The 25,584-nt window shown below is 42.0% G+C and overlaps 1 protein-coding gene across 6 annotated transcripts in view; it reads left to right on the top strand.

The window, feature by feature from the left end:
* KLHL29 (kelch like family member 29) overlaps positions 1-25,584 on the top strand; it is a 399,050-nt gene that overhangs the window by 253,360 nt on the left and 120,106 nt on the right. For all 6 annotated transcript variants that reach the window (XM_083830792.1, XM_083830793.1, XM_083830791.1 and 3 more), the window contains one exon: positions 246-788. In XM_083830792.1, coding sequence (XP_083686918.1) covers positions 246-788 — 543 coding nt within the window. The remainder of the gene's footprint in view (positions 1-245; positions 789-25,584) is intronic.

Below are 25,584 nucleotides of genomic sequence, written 5' to 3'. Positions count from 1 at the left end.
TGCTGCATGTCACCTGATGAGTATTTTAACAATTGCACTCACATCGCTGTAGCAATTTTATGCACTTATTGGGTTGGAAGAGTTCCAGATCCTGAGCCGCTTTCGATACCGTGAAGGATAAGAGCGTGGCTCGGTGGTGCTGCGGGCGGACGCGGGAGCGTGACGGGCAGGCTTGGGGCGGTTTTGTTCTGGTCCCCCCCCGGTGCCGAGCCCACCACCATTGCCAGCCTTCCATCTTGCCGCAGGTGCAGCGCCCTGGGTCACCACGGTGGCGGCCGGCAGCCAGCCCGCCCTCATCACCCACTCCTACGGGATGACGCAGCCGCCCACCTTCAGCCCGGCCGCCAACGTCCAGGCCCCTGTCATCGGCGTCACGCCTTCCCTCCCTCCGCACGTCACCCCCCAGCTCCCGCTGATGCCGACTCACTACCAGCTCCAGCCGCAGCCCTCCCAGCCCCTCAGCAACATGGTGGTCAACCTCCAGAGCCAGCCCTTGTACACCAACAGCCAGCCCCTCAGCATGTCCTCCATGAGCGGAGTGGGCCCGGTGGCCCACCCGGGCCCCGGGGCGGTGGGCAATGGCCACCTGGCTTGTCCCATGCTGCCGCCGCCACCACCGGCTCTGCCCTCAGCCGCCCTGCCCAGCAGCGCGCCCACCACCAACGGGCAGGCGGCCGCCCCGCTGCCCCCCAACGCGGCGGGGGGCCCGGACAACACCAACAGGGTGCAGATGCTGCGGACAATCGGCGTGGGGAAGTACGAGTTCACGGACCCCTGGCACCCCAAAGGTAAGGCGGGCCGGCTCGGTCCCGCGGGGCGCGCGGGCACGGACGGCGGCGGGGCCGAGGATGGCAGCCACCCGGGGCCCCCCACCGCTCTCCTCGGGCCCGCCCGCCCGGCTCCAGCGTCTGTCTCTGGGCTTTTCTGTAATGCATAGCTTTGATGAATTAATGATGATGAAAAGTAGTGCTTTAGAAGGAGGGGGGACGAACTTCGGGTAGCTTTTATAGGGAAAAAGAGCTTTCAGGGTCCGTCACATAAGCTGGTACTTATCTGATATGGAGACACATTAGGCAGCCATCATCCCATGCCTCCTCTTAAACTGTATGTTTACAGTTTAATGTATGCTTATGTATGTACAGATTATTTTTACAGCAGGCCACTTTCCTTTTGGCCCCAGTTGTGCATTAGTCACAACGCTAAACTTTTTCAGCTGCTGCCTTCTCCCCCACTTCAGAGCCCAAACCAAATGCAAGCAACCCTATTGACTGCAGCTGAACAGCCCAAAATGTTCAGTGTTAGGGTAAAACTCTTCATTACCAGCTTCATTGGGCTCAAATGCCACAAAACACTGTGAATTGTCAGGAGCATTCCTGAAAGGTTGACCTTTTCTGATAAGTAGTTTCTAAATGAGCCACGTTGTTGGGTCATGGTGAAGTGTTATTTCCGAGTGTCTTACCCTAGACACTTTAAAAATATCTGCTGTCTGTGCACTTAGTTTCTAATTTCATTTGTGTAGTTTTCCCTGCTCCCTTAAAAATCATGACTGTGCCACTTGTGAAGGTAAAGTAAAATGCAGCTTACAAAAATATAAATGCAGACCTATCAGCAAAATCAATTACATTGATTAAAAAAAAAACACCCCAAAGGCTTCATTAAGTCTGTGATATTTTATGTATACATTTGTATTCAGACACAATCCATGTGTAAATTATTTGCTTGCCACAAGCTATTAAGTTCTGTTGTGTGGCTCTGTATTAAAGACAAGGAATCTCTATTAAAAATGATTAGTCCAATAACTCTTCCTGCTCATTACATAAATTGTACTTTGGTATGTGCAAATCTTTAGCAAACGTCTCTTTAAAAGGAGTTAAGACAAAAGCTCAGAGTACTTTTCTAAAGGAAAATATTTGAACTGCTTTTAAATTTTCAACTTTGAGCCCTGAATGTGACTAGAACACCTGCAGGGTGGTGATCTGCTGAATTTTTCTTCTCTTTAAGATCTAGATGGGCTTTAAGTCATATGAGCCCAGGCGTGTAGCCAAAAATTTACCAACAGTTGCTTTTTAAGAGTTTTGTTAATTCTTTCCCTTTAAAAGAAATGAAAATGCTCAAAAGCAATTTGTCAGGTTAGGTTTATAAGTTACAAACCTTTGATTTTGTAGAAGGAGGAAGGGCACAGATTTACACTCTCACCCTGGTAGACTGAGCTGCTGGATGTCTTTTCTCTCCGTGGAAGCTATTCGTCTTCTAAAGGCGTCATCTCCACTTTTCTTAGCCACCTATCCCAATTTTCTGCAGTGGATACTTGGATACATGATCAAATTAACACAATTTAAAGGATTACTTGGTGTCATCGGAGACGTGCAAATATACAATACAAGGAAAAACACATAAGCCTAAACCACTTTCACTGTGGTAATTTGATCACATATCTGAGCCCTAGTGACGCTAACCTAGTGAGACAAATGAGCATGTCAGTGACTGCACACTCGAGGTGAGGAATACTCTTAAATGCCTTGCATACTTTGGGCCAGTAGCATCAGCTGTTAGGTCCTCTTCCTCCATCAATTAACCTTCAGCGTATCTCTGGCTAGCAGGTGAAGCAAACTTCAAGTCAGAGTCTAAGGAAGAAGATCGTAAAATATTTAATCAGTCTTTTAATATTTGATTTGCAACGTCTGAATCAGCATTCTTGCTTAAACTCCCGTAAACCCTAGTCCAGTCCGATTGTCGGCGTGCCAATGAGCACTCGGGAAATGGAGCTTCGCTTGACAGCGTGAGAGGCAGCAGTCAGCCCACCAGGTGTTCATTAAGGTGAGGGAGAGAGTTAATAAATATACTAGGCATGCCAGACCTAGCTCTGGTCTGGTGTTTGGAAACCTTTGCACCTAGGACAGGCTTATAAGGAGAATGTTGAAACGAGCCGTATTTCTAATCCATGACAACTGCTGACATACTAACCAGGCTTTACCTCATAAATTGCGAGCTAGACAGCTGTTTTCCCAGGGATTTGCTAGCTTCTCTATTTATGACCACCAGCTCTTGAGTTATTCCTGGTCCTGTAGCAGTTAAAAACAAACGTAAGATAATGAGCGTGCATATACAAATGTCTCATAAGCAGGACTTATTTTATAATGAAAAAGCCATCTCCTCCTCAGTCTTGAAAGCCCGTAATTCTATAGCTGTAATTCCTCTAGTCAGAGCTAGTGTCAGAGAAGATACAAGTTGGATTTTGTTGCTCTTTAAACAACCTTCAAAGGAGAGGGAAAGAATCAGGATAGAGCAGACAACTAGGTGTCTAACCAGACCTTAAAACCTTGCTAGGATAAGATTCTTAATATAAACATTATGAATTTCAATGTGACTCAATTTTCAAATTTTTTTTGTTTTTTTTAATTTTTGCCCTTCGGGATTTCAGCCTGTAAAGCCCAACTGATTTCACAGTCTTACATGACAGACAGCTTTCTCTCTGGGAAGAAATGGAGGCTATAAGAAAGTGCTGAGCTGTTCAAATATACAAGTTCAAACTAGTTCTCTGCTAGTTTCATTTAAATATATTCTCTTTCTTTCTTGGGGAATCTTGGCCACTATTATAATAGGAGCCACTGCTAATGGCCCTAAGATCTATCTCATTATCCTGAGATACTCTGTATTATTATTTGACTTGACAATCCAGTCTTGTACAGGTTTGAATAATTACCCAACTATCCCTTAAGTGAAAGAGCAGTACTTGCTAGTTAATATGATAGAATTTCTTATATTTTTACACTTTATTAGGGACCTGATTTGAAACATCATGCTTTATTTCACATACTTATTTTTCACTTGGCTGTGTATATGTTGGGGCTGTATTATACTGTGTGCATTCAGAGCGAGGCTTCTTACTTGGCTGCCCCTAAATGAAAGTAAACAAATAACGTTGCCAAAAGTTAAAGGCACAGCTAGTATGCTGTCTCATTTGCAATAGGTCAAGAGATCTCGTTTACATGACTGAAAGAGTCAAGTCATTTCTGTGGCTTTGCAAATAATTTATTTTTGTAACAAGGAACATGCTATAAAACAGATACTGTGTCACAACTAATTCTCACCTAATTCCGTTGAAACTACTCACAAGATTTTTTTGCGTGGGTTACAGAATCTTCTTGGTCTGGATGGGTGATATTCTGCAATAGGATTCTTTATTGCTTCTCTGATATGTTAAATATGAACATTAAGTTTAGCTGCATGATCCATTTACTTAGTGAATTTATAAAACAGTCACATTTCGAGAGACATAAATAACGTTTCAAAGTAATTATTGCTTTTAGCAATGTGTGATGTACTGTGGAGCTGCCTTATGAAATGCATGGGATCTTTTACTATGCACAATCAACACCAGTTTTGAGAGGTCTCTGGTTTGGACTGTAATGGCCCTTTTGAAAATACTCCCTTGTGAAGATATTCAGTGAACATCCACTGAAGTTCACGTAGCCAAATTTTTATGTGGTTTCTTAAGAAAATATTGAGCGGCAAAGAATATTCAAACATAATTTCAGTATCTTCAGGCCATATGATGTGCCAGCACAAGCTGCTCTTGCCCAAGGTGCCTGCAGAGGAAAGAGGGAGAGAAACTGTCCCTTCAGTTTCTAACACACGGTGCTAGTACCCCACGTCATGGCGCAGTAATAGAGGGCGATGTCTACATGCCTGCCAGTCCATTTGAGCCAAGATGGAGAAAAGTTAATGTGTGATAAAGGACTAAAATTGAGTGGTACTCTTGCCGGAATAACTGATTATCTGAGATTTAGTCCCTGACTATTTTATAGGGCAGTATGGTTCTTTATATCCGAGACTTGTAGTAAATCCAAAATTGAACCCCTGGTTGATAGCTCTGCTGTGTGTAGGATACAAATGGCCCAGCTTGAACTCTGAGATCTGTCACATGTCTGAAAACAGACTTCATAAATTCAATCTACCTTGAAGTGTGGATGCAAAACCACAAAATGAGAAAAAATATTTTTATTGCAGTACTTTCTCCTGCAGTGTAAAATTAGCCATGGACATTTTGAGTTTTAATTTATGGATGTTCATGGATAACATTGATGTTTGTTTCCATAGTATTTTTTCTTCTTTATTTTTTTTTTGGTTTGCAGTCCTTAACTAGTGGGAAACGAAATCAGATGCTAATTAGTGTTCATACTGTAATGACTGTAGAAACATAACAGTATCAGAAATAAAATCTGAATGTTAATCCTTGTAACACTAATTTCTTAACACTTCATTTTCAAGCATCACCAAATACCATGAACTAAACGATAGCAAAACTACAAACGAATACTGTTGCATCATCACTTATTGATTGCACCTTTCACACTTGACTTTATTGCATTGGAATTCTCATTAGACTTCAGACAATATTTACTTTCCTTAATCATGAATAGTAACAAGGCAGACAACAACATTTTTTCAATAACCATCAACTTTTTTTCCACAAAAGGCTGAATTTTCAAAGGGACTTCAGCTTGACCTGCAATTCTGTGAGCGTACGTAGTTTTGCACATTAATGCAAGAGGAGAGAAGGGAAATTCAAAGTGCAAACTAGCATTTGGAATCCTAATGACATTTACTAAAGGATATGGTGTGATAAAGGCCTTAGAAAGTTTGTTTTCAGTTCTCAGCCTTGCACCAGAATACATGGCCTGTGTAACCTTAGGAAAATCTCCCCTATTTTTGTAGGGGAGATTTTTGTATACAAATATAGAGATAAATTGATTATATAAGGTTATATACATAAATTTGTATATTAAATTTTACCATATGTCTGTGTTCAAGTGTACACACATATATATGTGTGTGTGGTTGTTCTCAAAGAAGTCTACAATAGAAAAATGCATTTTATCTCATATTTCTTTTAGATATTTAGGTTAGCATGGAGGTCTGCCAGCATGGTACACGCTTCTTACTGCATTTTCCTTAAGAGAGTCTTGATTTTATGGGGCAGCCTGAATAGTACCAAGATACAAACAACTAGTGATCATTTGTAGGCTCACCTTGCTAGTGACACGTAATTGTTCGCGGAATCACAGAGTAACAGAACGGTTGAGGTGGAAGGGACCTCTGGGTCCATCTGGTCCAGCCCCTGCTCCAGCAGGGCCACCCAGAGCAGGGTGCCCAGGACCATGTCCAGGTGACTTGTGAAGGTCACCAAGGAGAAGACTCCACAACCTGTCCGGGCTCCACCACCCGCACAGCACAGAAGTGCTTCCTGGTGTTCAGAGGGAATCTCCTGTGTTTGAATTTGTGTCCATTGCCCCTTGTCCTGGCACTGAAGAGCCTGGTTCTGTCCTCTCTACACCCTCCCTTCAGGTATTTATATACATTTTTAAGATCTCCTCGGAGCCTTCTCTTCTCTAAGCTGCAGTCCCAGCTTCCTCGGCCTCTCCTCATAAAAGAGATGTTTCAGGCCCTTCATCATCTTCATGGCCCTTCATTGGACTCCCTCCAGTATGTCCAGGTATTTCACGTCGGGGAACTTAGAACTGGACACGGTACTGGTGGTTTCACCAGTGTTAAGTAGAGGGGATGGATCACTTCCCTCGACCTGCTGGCCTCGAATACTTGGCCTAAGGCAGCCCACGCTACAGTTAGCCTTCCTTGTGACAAGGGCACGTTGCTGGCTCATGTTTTCGCATGCTCACCTGCAGTAATAAAATAAGGAAAATGCTTGAACAGGTCCTCTAATTTAAAACGTTTTTCAGTATTAATTACAGTTTTCTGTCATCAGAAATGGAGTAGCAAAATTGATGAGGCTATCTGAGCCATCAGCTGAGTGAGACTGAAATACATTCCACCTTTTTGTGTTCCAGACGGAGTATTTTCAGTAATTCCTGCCCTGTCTTTTAATGCCACTATTGGTCAGGTCATGACAGACAATGATTTAGTGCACTGAAGAGTCAAAGAGGATTTGTAATAGTCCTAGAACATTACCTTGCTAAACGTACAGCATAAAGAAGGTCATTGAATTCTCCTTTGATTGACAGTTCTCAGTGTGTGAGTGACTTGAGATTTCCAAGTTTCACCTGGAGCAGAAGCCTCTTACCACTACCAATATTTTATAAGGGTTATTGTGAGAAAAAAGTACAGGGTTGCTAAAATGCATTAAAAACTGAAACTACTCTTAAAACTCATCTGCTCCACGGTGCTTATATTGATACCTGTTTTTTTTCAAATAAACGCTAGATTGGCAACTTTAGTTCATCTGTTCTTGAAAGTACAGAGCGAAAGAATTTTGATTTTATTCTATTAAATGATTTTATGTCATCACTTGCAGGTGCCTTTAGATAATTAGACAATAATACATTTGAAGATGTCTTGAAACTTTGCATATACTTTCTTCCCACTCAAAGTCTAAGATGTGCTTTGCTTAGAACATGGCTTCTCAACATGACAGTGGCCACTAAATGCATTCAAAGTAGGTCTGAGAGGAGGCAGGGCCGAGTTCGGTTGAATTACTGTTTTGTCTCCACACAACACTATACTCACAAAGTACAGATTTTCTCAGGGACCAGTTGATACCCGAAATCTAGACTGCCTTTTGGCGCAGAATAAGTGAGCGGCAAGTTTTTTGAATGTAAACAGGTAATGAACCAATATAATCTATGGTATAATTAAAGCAATCTCCTTCTCTCTCATTTTCCAGGCTGGCTACCTGTTCATCCATCCATCCAAATCCTGTTCCAAAAACCACTCACAGAGAGCTGGAACTGCATTTGGATGTTCTGAAAGTTGCTCACTCTACTGCCTTCCAAAACACTTGTGGTGTCCCTGTTCTTCCTTCAGAACCTCTTATGTTTATTTTCTGATTTCTCTGGCCTTGCCTTCCCTTGATCCTTTGTCTTGTTCATCTACTGACACATATTTGGATGCAACCTTTGTCTCTCCTCCTGGGTTCACGTATCCTTTTCCTTTCACATTGTCCTCATGTGCCTGGAGCCACCTCAGAGCCATATTTCCTGAATATTCAGTTTTCTCCACAAGTTTGGCTTTTGAATTTCTAAGATTTCCTCCTCACAGTGGATACTTCCACTTCTTTTGCTGTCATTGAATATAAAACAGAGAGTCAAGTTACAGCTACTGCATAAAGTCAGCAGAGGTTGGGGGCTCTTTTGGTTTCCCTACAAGAAAGTAGAAATGTATTTTTTTTATAATTGGTAGTTTTCAGTGGAGCAGTTGCTGAACTCTGAATGAAGAATCATTTCGCTTGTTGCATTCCACATAAGAATCATTCTATCCCATGTTGGGTTAAAAAAAAAAAGTCTAAGCAGATTTGCAAAATACAAACATTTCCAAATAGCAACTTTTCTTACCCTGCTGTGCCTTGAGATTGCAGATGATAAGTTCTGCTATCCCACGGCGAGGCTGGGTTTGAGCTGCAGTCAATAATAATAACAACATGGGACTTGCATAACACCTTGCATCTTCAAAGTGCTTTACAAACATAAGTCTAAAAAAAAAACAAAACTGTTTATCTTTACATAACTGATCATACTTCGTAAGACAAAAGACACAAGGACTTCTGCTGAATTAAAAGGAGGAATAACTGTCAGGAAATTAGGTTTGGCGTAACATCCCACCAATCTGCTTGTTTCAGATGTCTTCTATGTATACATGATGCAAACTATGAGGAAATGAAGGATTTGTATTTTGTAAATTAGAAAGCACTTGTATCAATGATTTCTTTTCCTTTTTTTTTTGTTTTGTTTTGTTTTGTTTTTTTTCCTTAAGTACAAAATAATTCAGGCCGCAATTTAAATAGCTCATATAAGAAAATTCTTCCCAGCAATAGACATACATATTTCTGGATGTTGTATTTCTGTACTTTGTCACAAAGATATGTTACTGAGTTCTTTCCACACAGTAGGATGTTTGAGCTTCTTGTATTTGGTCTGTTTTCTGCTCTGTGTATATTCAGGTTTCTAGCCATACGAAGTGAGGATAACAAGGTATTTGTATATCACTCCATGTTAATATTTACAAATCATGACGTTAGATTCCCAGACAAGTTATTCTGGAAAATATCACCAGGTGAAATCATCACTAGGAAGGAGGTACATAGGCTTGCAGGAATGATTACACATAGAGAAAACTTCCATGATTCAGAAGGGCAAGTAAGGATGACAAAGTTTTTTCAGAATCAGTTCAGAAAATTACAGCATGTAATGTTGTACAGGATTACTACTGCGCTGGAAAAATACTTGGACTGCTGAAAAAATCAGGAGGTTCAAGAAAAGGGTTTGACCAGTATAGACAGCAGTATATATATGTGTATGTATCTATACATAAATATATATACATATACATATATGTATGTGTATACACAATTAAGTCTGATGCATTTGGCTAAACAAGGTGCAAGATATCTAATCACGTTTCCACAGTTTGACTGTGTTATACTTTCCAAGGAGCTAAGATGGAGTTTGGAGGGTTTGCCTGAAGACTGCACAGATCTGCTCAGTGGCATTGCAACGTCAAAAAACAAGAACGTAGGATTAAAGAGAACATTACGTTTTTATTTGTGATTCCTCTGATGTTTCAGAGGAAAACAAAGTATGTTTTGTCCATCAGTCACTAAAGAATTTGGGTGAAGATGAGGAAGATGATACGAAAAACACAAAATTGGCTAAAACGGAAGATCCTTAAGAGGATCGTGGGCTGACACTCCTGCTCAGTCTGGTTGATTTATAGGGGGATCCAAATCCAACATCAAGCCCAGCTCCTCTGTGTGACCTTTTCCTTGTGAGTGAAAACATAAATGTTCCTTTCATCCCCAAGCTGTGGACGCTCTTTAAAACAAGGAGCATTTTGCACAAAACACTACCATCCTGTGGAAAACAGATGGAGGAGCAGTGCCAGTAGCCTCCTATTGCCTGTAACCTAGGAAATAGGAAATTCTGCTCTTTTCCTTTTCCTGCACGCTGTGCAGACTTTGTTACAGATGTGAATTTTCTAGATGGCTGAATTTGCTGGGGTTTAGATGTTTTTCTGCTAGATATACTCCTGTCATGGCCAAACTGTGCTGTTTTATGAGCAGTGCACTTCTTTGAGGGTTCTTTATACTTCTGTAGGGTGGTTAGAGCCCTGATTTGGAAGCCACATTGAGCATCCAAATAGAAAAACACTTTGCAGGAGCATTTCAGAGCTTTAGCTAGATGGATGGCAGGTACCTCCAGCATGAATCTGTCAAGTGATTTCAGTTTCAGGCACATGCAGATATTTAACGCTGCAGATAAGAAATATTTAGAATACTCTTTCATTTGCACAAATGTAGCTCACATTCCTTCAGCTCCATTATAACACAGTTCTACATGTATTTTACTTGCTAGGATGGTAAAAGCAAATTTGACTTGCTACCCAAGGATTAGCTATTCAAGGACAGCTGCTACTCATGTCCAGAAATGGAGTACGTTACAAGAGCAATCTGATAAAACCTTACACCAGCAAGATTTTCTGCTGTGAGAACTTAAATCAGCTCCACAGCTCTTCCCTGGAAGTGCCACTTATGGCTTTGGATAAGCCATTACCATTTTACTTTTTTTTTCCCTGTCTCAAAACTGCCATATAGGCAAACCATGTGCAGTGAAAGCAAGTGAATTTAGGTGTTATCAGACAGAGATGCTTTAATTCACTTGCAGTGTGATAAAGCAATGCTGAGAACATCACTTGGCTTTAAGGGTAAATTAAATCAAGAATTTTATCAAAGCCAGGAAGTGATTTTAGCATATATTTTTCTCCAAATTCTTGGATGTTGCAGTGACAGATTCAGTACGTCAGTAAGATTTGGTATTTCCTGAGACTGATTTTTTTTTTTTTTTACAGAAAGTGGGGAAGGGCTGGGAAACTAGAAAATTGTCTGAGCACGGTAAAGGCATTAGTTATTATTTATGCACCGAAGATCTATGTAACTGTCTAGAAATAGTGTCTAAACATATTAAGAAGGCACATTCTAAATACCAAAATATGTTCTAATAGACGGTTGAGAAGAGGAGCCTGTTTGAAAAGTGCAAAGTCCTTTTGCATTTATGAAATGAGTTGGTGACCTGGGCTGGTTCCTACCACTTTGAACTCGCTGAAAGCAATATTGGCTTTTTAAGATAGCTTCACGCTGCAGTGGGAGGTAGCCATCCCTAGAGCAGAGTTGGGACCACACTGTGTGTTTGTGGCAGAAGAAGGGGTAGCCATATTGCATCCAAATGAAAGAAGAGAGGTGCTTTAAGGATGTAAATTATAATTACACAGTCTGGATCTAGATTATAATTACATAGTCTGGAACTACGCCAAGACACTGAAATTAATATTTTAAGTTTGGAGGGAAGAAAAATGAGATAGTGTTTGGCTAGGTTTGTAGCTGTCTGTCAGCCATGAACTCACAACCAAGAGTTCAAGAAACGTACCTCCCAGAAAGAGATGCAGAGACATTTACTTAAAATCTTAAATGCACAATGGAATATGTTAAAAAGATCACAGTAATAAGGAAAAGACATGATGACATTGTTGAATGTTATTATGTGGTTAGTAAATGAGAAAGAAGGATCATTCATATTCAAAACTGAAGCATTACTTTAAAGAACCCCAGCTGGTAGTCAAGTCTTTTAGGTAAGATTTCTTCCCTAACTTTCCTAAATTTAGGAAGTAGGCATGGTAACCAGTCGCATAAACATGGGCAGTTAGGGCCACGTTTATCCTAGGCCTGCAGTATGTCTTATCTGGTCTCCCAGTACTGGCAGGGCCCAGCTTTTCCGTAGGTGTCGGCTGCTTTTAGGTGTCTCAGCTCTCCCAGGGCATCAGGCAGTGTCAGCAACCAGCATGCCTGCTGCTGAACCCAGTTGAAGCTGGTTGCCCACCTGAATCACGCTCGGCTCCGTTGGCTGCACTGATCAGATTTCCACAGGTGTTGTAGGAGCTCAGACACCTAAATGACTTGATTGCACTTGAACGTGAACATCTTATCATAACGTGATCCCATCCTCAGTTTCAGAAAAAGGGTCAAGAGTCTCAGAAGATCGACACCTCAGGGTGAACGCTTGCTTCACTGTTAGAAGTACAATATCACAAAGTACAACTCTTGTATTTTACAGCTGATATATTAAGTGGGCATTTTGATATTATGGGTTTAAGTTACCTAGCAGTAATACAATATTTGCCTCTTATTAACACTAAAACATGTTGATCTAGGTGAGGTAAGCAATCTAGTCCCCATTTGTGATCAAGTTGGCTTTCCTCATCTGCCCATGGACAGCTACTTCTGAATGTCATACATCCAGTGTTTTACCTGTCCTTATTTTCATTGCCATAACTGAAGCTAAGTTGGACATACACTGAAAACAGTTTTGACTTAGTTTATTAAAGTTCTATTTATACTGTTATCTCACAAAATTTCTCATACTATCTTACACTGTTTAATATGTTATGGCCTACTGAGAGGTTTAAGAGGCGAGAAGCTTAAGATACCTCATTCAGGAGACATCACTTGCAGTAATGCAGTGTCCTGCCGGGTACATGAGCTTTGTGGTTTTGCAGTGACTCAGAAAAAAAGAGTGCCGTGTACACTGTTGCCACCAGCTCTTGGTCTTTTTTCAAAGGTTTCCTCACTAATTCCCAGCTCATCATGGTCCTCATCAGCCTGTGTAATGCGCTCATCACACGCTCATTTTCAGCTTTTGATTTGGCCAGGCTGTCTGCTGGGGAAGACTTCCTCTGGTAGAAGTCTCCAGGTACATGAACAAGTGAGCTCTAAGTGTTACTAATAAAAAATCCTTTAATCCACTTTAACAATGATAAATTGGAACTGAGAACTTCTCCTTACTTTACAGATGCATTCTGTTCAGAATTTCCCTTAAGCCAGGAAATCACCTTAAGGGCAAGGGAAAAGTCCTAAACACCCCAATGTGGACAATAGGAATTAAAGGCCAAATGCTCAATGACTTCCTGGCTATCTGAAGCTCCTAATGATGGCTGAAACATCTGCTGACATGGCTAATTAATAGCAAATTCACTGGTCGTTGCCATTATTTTTATTCTTAATTCACCCTGACAATTCTCTTTTATTTTTAATTTTGTTTGCATTGTAGTCTGTACATGATGAAAGGAAATAGCTGATGTGGGCCACAACAGTGTAGCCTGAGCAAAGGTCTGGCTAAAATGTGCCTTTCTGGAGTTTGATGTATTAGCTATATTGTCTTGGCTGTCAGTGCATCACACCTGAAATCTGTATTATAATCCACGCACTAGTCTACATTTTATTTCTGCTTGTATGCTGAGGAACATAGCATGGCCAGATACAAAGAAAAATGAAGTCTTTTTTCTTCTTCTTGCCCAAAAGCATAGGTTTTTAAGCTAAGGGCTTACCCCTAATGGTTAGTTCCTCTTGTAATCCCCACAGGTAGTGGCACTCAAACGTGTCCCACAGTACAGCTCATATAGCCGTGCTATACCAGGCCCAAACTAACGTCTGGGCAACAGGAGGGCCCTTGGAGGGCTGTTCACCTGCCTGGCCTCCCATGTGTCGGTACCGCTGCTGGGCTCCTCTGGGAACATGCCAGGTGCCTCCTTCGTGCCATCAGTACCTCGAGTACTGTGTTCAGCTTTCAGCCCCTCACTACAAGAAGGACATCGAGGCCCTGGAGCATGTCCAGAGGAGGGCTACGAAGCTTGTGAAGGGCCTGGAGCACAAGTCCTGTGAGGAGCGGCAGAGGGAATGGGGTTGTTTAGTCTGGAGAAGAGGAGGCTCAGGGCAGACCTTATGGCTGTCTGCAACTCCCTGAAAGGAAGGTGTGGGGAGCTGGGGAAGGTGTGGGGAGCTGGGGGTCGGCCTCTTCTCACAGGTATCTAGTGATAGGACTAGAGGGAATGGCCTCAAGTTGTGTCAGGGGAGGTTCAGGGTGGAAATGAGGAGACATTTCTTCTCAGAAAGAGCAGTCAGGCATTGGGACGGGTTGCCCAGGGAGGTGGTGGAGTCACCGTCCCTGGGGGTGTTCAAGGCAAGGTTGGACCTGGTGCTTAGGGACATGGTTTAGTGGGTGACATTGGTAGGCGGGTGATGGTTGGACCAGATGATCTTGGAAGTCTTTTAATAATAGTAAGTCTTAACAATTTTATCATTCTATGGTCTTACGTGACCTGCTCAGGCTTCAGGAGTCAACAGGAGTCAACACATGTTCTAGTACCTGCTTTCCAAGCAGCCATACAGTATTTGCAAGCAAATGTAGGCTCATTGTTTCATGTCTAATGTTGAAAATCTGGACCCAGTGGTATTTTTTTATTTTTTTTCTTTTGTGCATCAGTATCCTAACATCTGGCTTTTCCTGGCTTGGCAGACAGTCTGTATCACTAAGTAGAACCAAACTATGCATTGATATGGACAGAGATGATCCTGCACCGATTTCCCAAAGGACAGCAGGGCTATTGGCAAATTAGATAGTTGGAGAAATTCTCCATCTCTCTTCCTTTTCTTGATGTCAGGGAATAAAATTGAGGGGAAAGCAGAAAACAAACTAATGTGAATGTAATTCCCAAATTTCAATCTTCTGTATATTATGGGTCATTACCCGTTAATTTGCTAAATGGCAGTTTTCTATGAAAGAAAAGTTTTGTTTAGCTGTATAATGATGACAGATGATGTAATTAGTATCATTCCCACATTGAAAATGATAAAAGCATTTCTTTTGTGTGTCACTGCTTTTAGACAGTATAATATCAAAAATGATAACAGTATGAAAATTGCACTGGCCGCTTTCATATATTGTGCATTTGGAATACCTCAGTGATATGATACAAGTAATGACAGGTACTTTGCCATGTATTCATTTTCTCCACTCTCTAGCCTTTATATTACAGCGAAATTAAAGCACAGCGCTAAGCAAACCAGACGTGCCTGAGTACAGACCCATCTTATGAGACTGTAAATGGCTTGAGTCCCTTTATTATTGCTGGTTATGATAATTAAGCGATTATAAACAGGGTTTTTGAGGGAGAACATTGAGTCATTTTTCAGTTAAAGGAGTTGGGGGGTATTTTAATTTCAGGCCACGTTTGTTGCTTGAATTAGTTTTAATTATATTCTGTATAAGTACTTGCCCCATATCCTGGTCTTGATAGTGGTAGATATTCTCATTTAAATATAAATAAATGCCAAACTTATTTAACATGGAAAAGTGACTGCTGTGACTGTGTAGTAACAATTTTCTCTTTGTTGCCATGGTTTGGATTTTTATATAAACTTTGCAAATATAATAAAGCTAATGGAGCTCTTCATCCAAGGAAATGGGTATATTCAAGAAAATAAATTACATTTTGCAAGCTAATGAGCTCTACTAATTGTGTTTATCCTTGTGAATTAATACAATTTAAGCAAATCTATCCCCCAAAATCAAGCATTTGATTGCATTTTAGCTGTGTGGAAATCAGAACATCCGGATCAAATCCGAGTTTACTGGATATCCAAGGGGTAGGGGAGAAGGTTAATTTTCATTGACTTGTACAGCTGGTGCTAGCTCCTAGTAAAGCAGGAGAAGTCAGACTTTGAAAGTTGCCACTTTCCTAATTTTTTTTTTTTTAATTCAGCTACTTCCCTCACAGGCAGAATTTGCAACAAAGAGTTGTGTGTAATAAATCCTATGTAATACTCTGGCAGGCCTGCAGGAGTCATGCTAATTAGCCCACATGCCCACAGGACAGGATAAAAGAAGGAAGGAAAAAGGGAATGACAGTTGTACTTCTTAAGACACAACTTATCTTCACACAGTTCCCTCTCTCCCTCCCTTTTCTCACACTTTCCTTTGCCAACATTTGGGCTTTTTTTTTTTTTTTCTTCTTATAAACAGGTTTTCAGTTCAGTAAGGTATTTTGGGAGACGTATGATGGATTACAAACCTCTGTGTGCATTTTGGCAGATTTTAGATTATTCTCCTGTATTGCATTTTGGAAGCGTGACAGAAAGGAGAGAAAATGGCCAGTTTGAATGTTCGAAATGCTGCAAATACCTCCAAAAACTCCCAAGCAAACTGTGTTGGTGAGTAACGCCAGGCAGGCAGGCTCTGGCTGTGAAGTTTGCGCCATAGGAGGGTGACAGCAGTTGTCAGCAGCGGGTCCTTGCGGAGACGGTTTAGCTGCCACTTTTAACACTGTGCAAGAGTGAAGTCCCAGCCTAAATGACTGCACTTCCTTGGTCTCCACTGCACCATAGCCCTGCTTTTTTATCCTGCCAGATCACTTTCAGTGCCAAAGCAGGAGTCCCAGCAGTTAACAGCCATGGCAGATTCCTCGGATAGAGCAGGCGTGAGATCAGAGCGCTCCTGTTTCTCAGCTGCGGGCCCCTCTTCATTTAAACCAGAGTTGGGAAGCAGAGCCAGGCAGCCTTTCTCAGCTGCTGAAAAAATAGCGTCATAAAGATGGATAGCAGACACAAAAAGAGCTCAGAAATGAAATTTGTTTGTTTCTTTGTTTTATTGCGGCTCAGGTAAGAGCTTGGATGTTCTTCTGCATTCTATGCACTGAGAAAATGCATTTCTTCCATCACTGGCACCCAGGTGCTTAAAAGGACTGTTAGAACTAACGAAGTTTTGGATTAATTATGTTTGTGTAGTGTGAAGAGCACAGTTTCTCGGTATAGATAAAATTACACCATTAAAAAAATGCTTGTATCAGAGTAATTTATTCTGGAAGGAGTAAAGAAGAAAAATAAGGAGTGTTCACACCTGTAAGCAGGTGTAATTATGTCCAGAGTAGAAATTGTATTGGAATAATAGCTTTGACTAGAAAAGATGTATTTATCAGTCTTGTAAGTGAAATATTTATATAAGGAAAGGTTTTGATGCACAGAGCCACTCTGGATTCCATGGGTTCCTGGCTCCCCAAGCAGGCATTAACACAGCAGACCATAGCAGCTCCACAGGAGCCGTGCCACGGGTATGTAATTTAGGGGTCCCAAAGTACACACTAATGAAACCATTATCTTGTCAATGGTGTGAAGTTTAGAGCCATCTTCAGCAGAAGCTACTATGATTTTCCATAAAAGAATAGAGAATTTAGGGACATTTTTATTATTTAACATCATATCACCAGTAAAAAGTAAAAGGAGGAAACCAGAGGAAGGATAAAGTGCAAAAATCTTTACATAAAAAATAATGTTCTCATCTGAATGAAACTATAGGAAGCTGGGAGAAAAGGATCTGGGGTTTGTTCTGTTCCTGGCATTGAAAGATTTTGCTAATAGCAGGTTAAAAGTTACCTGTTGGCTGCGGCAAAACTGGATCTCAGAAATGAGAGCAGCCATGATGACATGATATTTTTGGGCTGCTGACTTACTGCACAGACCCATGCGTATCAGCAAGAGTCAAAATCAAAGCGGAACCTCAGTTCTGAAGTGCCTTTTTCTACGGCGTTTGAGTCAGATCTGCAGCGTTTCATGTCTCACCACGTGGGGACGCGGGGGTCACTTCTCGGCCCCACTGACCCCATGCAGATTTATTGTAGAATGGTGTCGGTGCAAACACAGCTTTGATACCTCATGCGGGTTGCTCCGTGACTCCTGCAAAGTGCTGACCACCCCAAGTCTGAGAGAAAAGATACCTGCATGGAGCTGAGCTCTATTATGGGTTATAAAGCCGAGACGGGTTTGAATGATAGAAAGAGTCCTGGCAGGCTGTTAGCTCTCATCAACTGGGAAAATGGAAATGTTTATTAATAAGAACCTTTGACATGAAATGCATGCCCCCTGCACTAGGCCCGTGATTAATAACATTAATTATGGGGAGTTCATTACAGTCTCGTGGGGATATGATATGTAATTCAGCCAGCATTTCATTGTAAATTAGCATTAATGTCCACCTTAAGTACAGTAGCTATCTATAGCCATGTGGAAGGAGCTTCAGACAGTGCGTGCAATAACATCACCTTATTAAATGACAGTAGACTCTTACCTCAACAACAAACAAAAAAAAAATACAGACTTGTTAGCATTTCTGCCATGTTAAATCTGCTGTGGCTGGCATCGTACTACCTATTGTGAGTAACCTACTGGTGCTAGAAAAACTTGCCTCAGTGGTGTTATAAGAGAGTCGAGCGCCTTGCTGATTTTAAGCACAAACCAGATCATTTTAAAATCTGGTTGGAAGTAGTCTTGATTGCTGTTTCATTAGCAATTAAAAGAGCATGTAACCTAATGGCTTTTTCACCCCGGTCCAGAGGAATTATGCACAGTGGGCAGCTCTTCAGTTGGTGTAAACCATCAGCACTGTAATGAAAGCAATGAACCTTCACTGATTTGCACTGAGAATCTTGCCTGCTCCAAATTGTTCAAACATACGCCTTCCTAAAACGACTCTTTATTGTTAACTTGTTGAGTAATAACAAAATATTTAGTCTCACTTGAAATTCCTTTTCTCTAGTTTGACTTCCAGGAATCCTTTGTGAAACTGCCACTGTCTGACCTCAGATTCTTCAGACCCCTATATGGTAATTCACATACCTCTATACAAATAATCCTCGTGTACAAACAGGATTTATTTGTCCCTGTGTAGCATCTCAGGACCCAACAGCTACTCAGAGCCACTGCCTTCCTGTGGTGGAGGTGGCCAGGAGGACCATACCCATGTTTGCCTCAAGTATGTATGTTTTTAATCAGCTGGAGAAGCAGCTGCCGGCACGTGGTGATGGGAAACATCATGCAGATGCTGGAAACCAGCTGAAGGACAGAAGCCTCCATTAAAAGATTTTATGTATATTAAAATATGTATGTGTATAAATACAGATCCAGTCAAAACAGGGAAAAAAAATGGGAGAGAGAGGGTGCAAGAACCAGAATTTTTTTTCTTTTACAATCACAGTAATTGTGTGTGAAACGTAGTTTAGGACAGCCCAAGGATCCCTTGCCTTCCATGCTGATTCTATGATTCTGTGATAGCGCTCTCTGAAATTTATGGTCTGTAGAGAAAAACTGGAAGCCATAGCTACACCGTGCCAAGGGAAGACAAGAAAACTCAAGGACCTCACTAGCAGCTTAGGTTCTCAGAGCTTTCTGGGAAAACGTGCTCGGATTTGTTGAGCTGCCTACCTAAATTGAAGCCAGCTCGAGAGAACTGTAAATCAAAGTAGCCCTGCAAGTGTCTGTGCTGGAGAGCTGGGTAGCAGCCTGCAGCCATTTGGCACCGAAGGATGCGAGTCCCGAGGATCCAGCACCTGTTCGGCTCTAAAACACTTTTCTTAGAATTCGCACAGCTGACCGGCTCCTGGGGAAAAACGCAGCAGCTGCTGGGCAGCAGTGGTTAAATATAGGAAATGGAGAATGCCGCATCCAACTGGAGAGGGAGGCGGCGGCAGGAATCTGGCTGCAGAGAAAATTCTCCTCAGTGGAAAGGGCCTTGGGATGATCAGGAATCGGAGGCTCTTACACCCTCGGTTTTCTCTCTTCTCTGTGACTGCACCTACAGTTGCGCACTGCATCAGCCCCAGATAATGCTTGGCACTTGGTTGGCGCTGGCTTGTCACTCCCGGAATGTTTTTGGAATAGCACGCGAGGGCCTGTCGTCTCCCTGTGGGTCTTGTCTAGATACTGAGATGTGTTGCCTGTAGTTTGATTTGATTCTTTGTAGCAGTTTTAAGAGTGAAAATGCCCTGAAAAGCTTAAAAATTAAGCAATCCAGCTTTAGCATAGATGCAGTTTGAAAAGGACATTCAGCCTTCTCTAATCTACTGAGATCAGCAAGTGAAGCAAAAGGAAGGACATCCTGAGAGATAATATTTTTCATTCTGATAATCTGTAGTGTTTTAATTTCACCCAGGCGTTTACATGGCCCCCTTTATTGAAGAATCTGAGTGTTCCTTTTGCTTTAGCTGGAGGACTGTTAAAAAGGAACAAAAAAAGCAAAACCCTTTGCTTAGCCGCCTTTCAGGTGGTGCCAGACATCCTTGCAGGGAGAGAGAACAATGTGGAGTCGAGGAGGCTCAGCTACAGATTGGAAGATTATTCCTATTCTTCAGACAGGCACAACAAAAGAAGGCGAGAGGAAAGAATGGGGAGGAAAAGAGAAACTCCCGTTTCACTTCGTTCCTATGCCGCACGTACACAAGAGAGCTGATGGCACGCAGGTGTGTCACAGCCTCTGGCCCTGGGCTCACCTCCCGGTTCCAGGAGGACACGTGGCCAGCAGGCTGTCCTCACCTCCCACCCCTTCTCCTTCACACGCTGGCTGAGCCTGTCGCGGTGATGGTATCACACAGTTAAATTAATCGCGGAGCTGATCGAGCTTGGAATCAATCAGACAGGAGACAAAAGAGGGAAGGGGGAAAGAGAGAAAAGCAGACCAGGTGTGAAACGGTGTACGAGGAGAGGGAATAGCGTAGGACCATAGGATGGTCCTGAAGGTGGCGTAGGGTTTGGCTTAGCGCAGGGGACCTGCAGGTGACAGGAGGATCACGACGTGCACAGATCCCTTCTGCCTCAGCTGCCCAGACAGGGTTTCACTAACTGCCTCTTGGCCATACGGTCAGTGTAGGCCTCATCAAGAGGAGGCTGTGCCTTTCTCTTTCAAGGACAACGCTTTAGACAGGTGTAAAGAAGAGTCCTTGGGTTAATATACATCTCGCTGTACCTCGATCACTATGTCTCGACCTTGCTGTTGAGTGTAACCGAGGCCCAGGAATGGGCAGTGCTGAGCAAGCATCGTGCTCTACGTTCACAACCTCAGCATCTGCTGCGAGTTTGGGCCAATAAATCACAAATGTTGGAAGGAGAGGGCCACCTTCCCACCGCATGTCCTGACAGCAGTTCCCACAGCGGGCGTCTGATCCTCGAGGCACTGCCATATGCAAATAGTAGTAATCTCTGGTTTGTTGTTTCTCCAAAGTCGGATGCGACTGCATGTGTCTGCTCAGAAGCTTAAATAAGCCCAGTTGAGGCTTGTTTGCTTTTGCAAGCTTGATTCATCAGCTTGGTTTCCAGAATGCATAAAATACTTCCTATTTGGTCAGACTGCCTTTTTGTTATCTCTTCCCAAGGCTGTCTTAGAGAAGACTTTTTTTTAAAAAACTATTTTTAATCTTTCTATATCTTGGGTGCAGGCCTGGATGACTGTCAAACACTTGGCTTTTAACTCCGATATTTGTAATGTTTTCCATTTTCTCCAGAGACCCCACGAACAACATCAGAAAGTTAAATTACAGCTGTACAGGTATGAGGTGCATTGAAATAGGTATAAGGAAAGGAACAAGGACTGAAATAAAACGTGCTATTGTAGGAGCTTTTTTATGAAGCCACTTGGATGAACTTCAATATAATGGTCCCTGTCAGGGCCATCAGAATCGCAGCCTTTACCAGCTTTTACACCTTGCCTGCACATCACCTGTGTTTACTTTGTACAACAACTCTGTTGTACTGCTGTTGCGTTATTTTTATTTACATACAAGCACTTCACAGATAACATTCAGAAGAAGCAAAGAAGTAAAAGGTCACTGCACCAAGCAGCCTGTGATTTATGAGGGCCTCCCCGCTCTCACAGCCAGAATAGTGCTTTTCACTAAAACCCGTGGGACCGTATCCTTCCTAAAGTGCCGTACCTGGCCAAAAGCATCTGCAGAGCCAGGCCCCACACTGTTATGTGAGACTTCAACTACTTCAGCTACAGCGGGGAAAATGATGATTCGGTTCTTGAATCTGTTTCCAAGTGCTGGTCCTAGCTTTTCCACGTGCGCTGTTAGCCCTTGAACAGCACGGCACCTGGTCTCTGGCTGTCATCAGTGGAGAAAGAGGCATTGCTACAGGGCTGGCCATCTTTTCTGTTGATTGTAGAGCAAACTTCAGCCACTGGCTTAGGATAGGGGTCTGACTTTTGGATGCTGAGTTTTTAATATTTCTTGTAGACTGCCTTCCTTACAGGTCCTTCTCTTTCCTCATTCATGTTATCCATAGTTAAGGGGAAAGAGGTGGCTTATGGTTATTTCTGAGTTCAAGTTCTTCTTCCAAAATGCAAGGCTTGGGCTTCTATATTTCTGTTAGAAGTTATTTGAACAGTCCAGAGGTCCCTTCCTACCTAAATTATTCTGTGGTTCTATGAGCCTAAATTTTTTAACAGTTCCTTAAAATTAAAATTAGGTGGGGAAAAGCATAACTTTCAACTAGTCACAGAGCTACTTAAAAATCTCTTCTTTGAAAGTTTCCCTTCGGCTGCTGTCTGAATTGTGCACACCTTGCCCTCCAGGACCCATTTGCTCTCTGCTGGCAAATTAGGTTCTTAGAGAGACAAAAAATATGCTGGGAATAATTTTTGCTTGGGTCTTTTGTCCAGAACACAAACCTAATAGACACTGTGTTATGGTGTGCATGCAAGCCTGTCATCTTGTATGTTCCCGTATGAGAACCTGCTATGTCTGGTTGTGAACTCAGCACTACCTGGATATATATATATTGGGTGGATTAAGCCTCTCAGACCACGTCTGCATTAATCAGTTAAGTACATGAGATGGCTGCCTGGTACAGAGATCTAGCTTGCACAGAACAGCCTGCATCCTTCTTGTGAAACTTCCCTGCTCATCAAAGAGAATGCCCATGTATAAATAGTCTGTTGGGAACGGTCCCTGTCCTGTTGGGTGAATGTTACTGGACCAAAACCATAGGAGTGGCTCTCTAGCAGTAGAGACAACTGAGTTCTGAGGCAGAAGAGTATTCCCTGGCTATGCTGAAGGCTCAGTACAGATGTATCCACAAGAAACCCAGGTTTACAAACTCCTATTTGTAAGTTCCAAGTAAATGCACTGTCTACCTCTCGGTGCATGTTTTTTTAATATATTTTTTTATTGTTCTATTTTATTGAAACGTTTTAATTTTGGTTTTATTGCAATTTCTGCCTATTATCCCTCACTTCATAGGATCTCTAGGATGCTTTCCATCAAATCATCCTGACACATTAGGACTAGGAACAGCAGCGTGCTGTTCCTTCAGCCCACATACAGACAGCATCAGATGAATATCCTCTGTAATATCATCTGCTAGCAGAGAAGCTGAACCTTTAACTTCCAATCCTGGCTCTTTGCCCAAATTAAATAAATGAGTGTAGACTGACCACCATCGTTTCTGTGAATTAACCGCTAGAGGGAGGCATGGCAGACTTAGCTTATTTTATTTTTAGACTTTGTACTGTACACAATTTAATATACTTTATACATCCAGCTTTTCTACTTCCCTTTTTGAGCCAGTTTTTATACAACCCTCACTTGTTGCTTCCTTGTTGGTGTATTGGTTGCAGGCTGTTCATCACAGACACTATCTTATGGCTTCTTTTTTATGAGGCATCTAGGAAACTGTCACTGTGCTTGCAAAATATATTGCACTATTCATATAGTATAATATAATGGATTTTGTTGTTCATTTTAGTAGCCAGAATTCTCCCACATTTCTCCTCGGTAGTTTTAAGTGCAACAGAAGCAGGCAGTCAAACATTGCGATGGCATGTTATTTCATGTAAGGATTTTTTTTTCTGCTTTCAAAACTAGAAAAAAACAGTGCCAGCAGTGGGAATTGATCAAACCGTAACATTTGTGTGTGACGCCCTAATAGATTCTATAATGCTGCTAGCTTGGCTTACAACATGGCAGCTAGACAGGCATATTAGCCGCATCCTTTTACATGCAGACCTTGCTGTTAAATCGTGTTTGGCTAATCTTCCCTTAGGGGAAATTGGATTTCAGTCCTTCTCCCACCCCGAAACCCACTGAAAGATATAAAATTGGTTTTTAGAAGTCTCTTTTTCTCTAAGGCACTTTAATTGGCATAAGGTAGTTGCTCCTATAGAGAGACTATCGATTAGCATTTTTATTTTGCTAAACTTTAAAGTACACCACTTTCAGAAGCATTTCATGAAATACCAAGGCAATAAACCTGGCAATAAAAGGCCAGAATGGGCACTGACTTGGCTTGCTTACTCCTACCTGTCTCATTCGTCTTGTTGGTTTTTTTTTTTTTCCTTTTTAAACCTGGCTAATGGCTAAGGCTGTTTATCATTCTCTTTTTACCAGTCCCTGAGTGAAATCCAAGCTGGACACATGAGTCAGTGTCACATACATAGAAAGATTTACCCCCAAGGTTGAGGGAACCAGGATTTCTGGTAGCCTTGGCCAGTGCAGCATGTTCTTCAGTGCCCGCATCAGGGAAAAAAAGCCTGTGCTTAGTCTCCTTCCTCACCACTGGGGCTGCTGACAGGCCTTGGGGAAGTGGGATAAAGTCATTAGAGAAAATAGGCTTGGGGGATTTTTTCTACAAGAAAATCTGCATGCATCGTAACATCTTATTTGATTTTTTCCAGCATGCTTTGTTAGACTTTAAAGTCTTTGATGCATTATCATATCTTTGAAAAGATGTTGAAATGTCTCTTCTAGTCCTCAACACCTATTTTCAGCATGAGTACGTTGGTGACCAATCTGGGGGCTTTGTTCCCATGGGTTTGTGTTGTTTCCAGTAATTAAATGAGTTAGGGTTTTAAATGTGACAGTCCCTGAAGTTTAGCCTATCTCACGTCTGTGCAAGACTCAGTTTTCTCTGCGTTAAGGGGTTACTGACAGCCTGAAGTCAGGAAGCCATGTATGTTCTAGCTACAGAGCACCTCCCGAATGCAGCATTCGTCCAGTTTTGCTTTTGTCCTCCACTGCCAATCATATTCTAAAAGCAGAAATGACACCTGGCCTCTTCCCATTTGCCAGCACCAGTGCAAATAAAATTTCAGTATGTATATGGCAATGCTGTGTTTTCAGAAAATTGAAAATGCAATGAAGTAAATACTCGAGTTGTCAGAGCTTTGTAGCAGTAGAGTACATGAGTACTCAAGAGCAAAAATGTTGAGTGAAAACAACTTGGTGATCCCAGTCCAATCTTGTTACATTACTTATCATCAAAATCCAGGGCTTGGAGGCAGAATAATTTTGACCTAAGGCCAGCCATTTGTGTATTTACTCTGTGCTTTCTTTTATAGAAAACATTATAGGGGTACATTGCTTTGCCTGGGTCTTGTGTTTAATAGTACTTCGCATCCATCTATGCCACTGAGACAGATTTAATTTTAGAATGTTTCAGAAGCGTCTTTTTGCCAATCAGACATTAGCTGTACAAAATCACCATGAACTGCTTTGCTTTCTCAGCATGGCTCGGCTTTATCCTCAGTCAATAGACATCTTATCAATCCTTGTTCAAAGACATTCTCTTGCTTCCCCTGGGCTAGTGCTGGTGATAGATAAAAAGTCTGCAAGCTTGGGTTGTGATTTGTTAGTCCCAAGTTATTTGAGGCAAATGGATAATAAACAAATTTTGAAAGTCCACCCAGTTCATTAAAACTCGAAGCAGTCATTTGAAAGTGTGGTGGGGTTTTGGAGGGCTCTCAGCTTCACAGCATGGCCCATGATGATGCATGTACAGACCAAAATGTAATATAAAGAACACTTCTTTCATCTTCACAAAGAGGTTTTATCATACAGCCTTAAAGACCTTTAGATCTCTCTACATCTGAAAGGAAGATCCAGCATCTCTTGGAATTTCTCTGTATAAATTCGGAACCCCTTTAGTGA

Source organism: Anser anser, assembly GCF_964211835.1.
Source record: "Anser anser genome assembly, chromosome: 3".
NCBI classification, from domain to species: Eukaryota; Metazoa; Chordata; class Aves; order Anseriformes; family Anatidae; genus Anser; species Anser anser.
The sequence above is the reverse complement of the archived record's forward strand: the minus strand, read 5'-3'. Positions and strand labels throughout refer to the sequence as shown.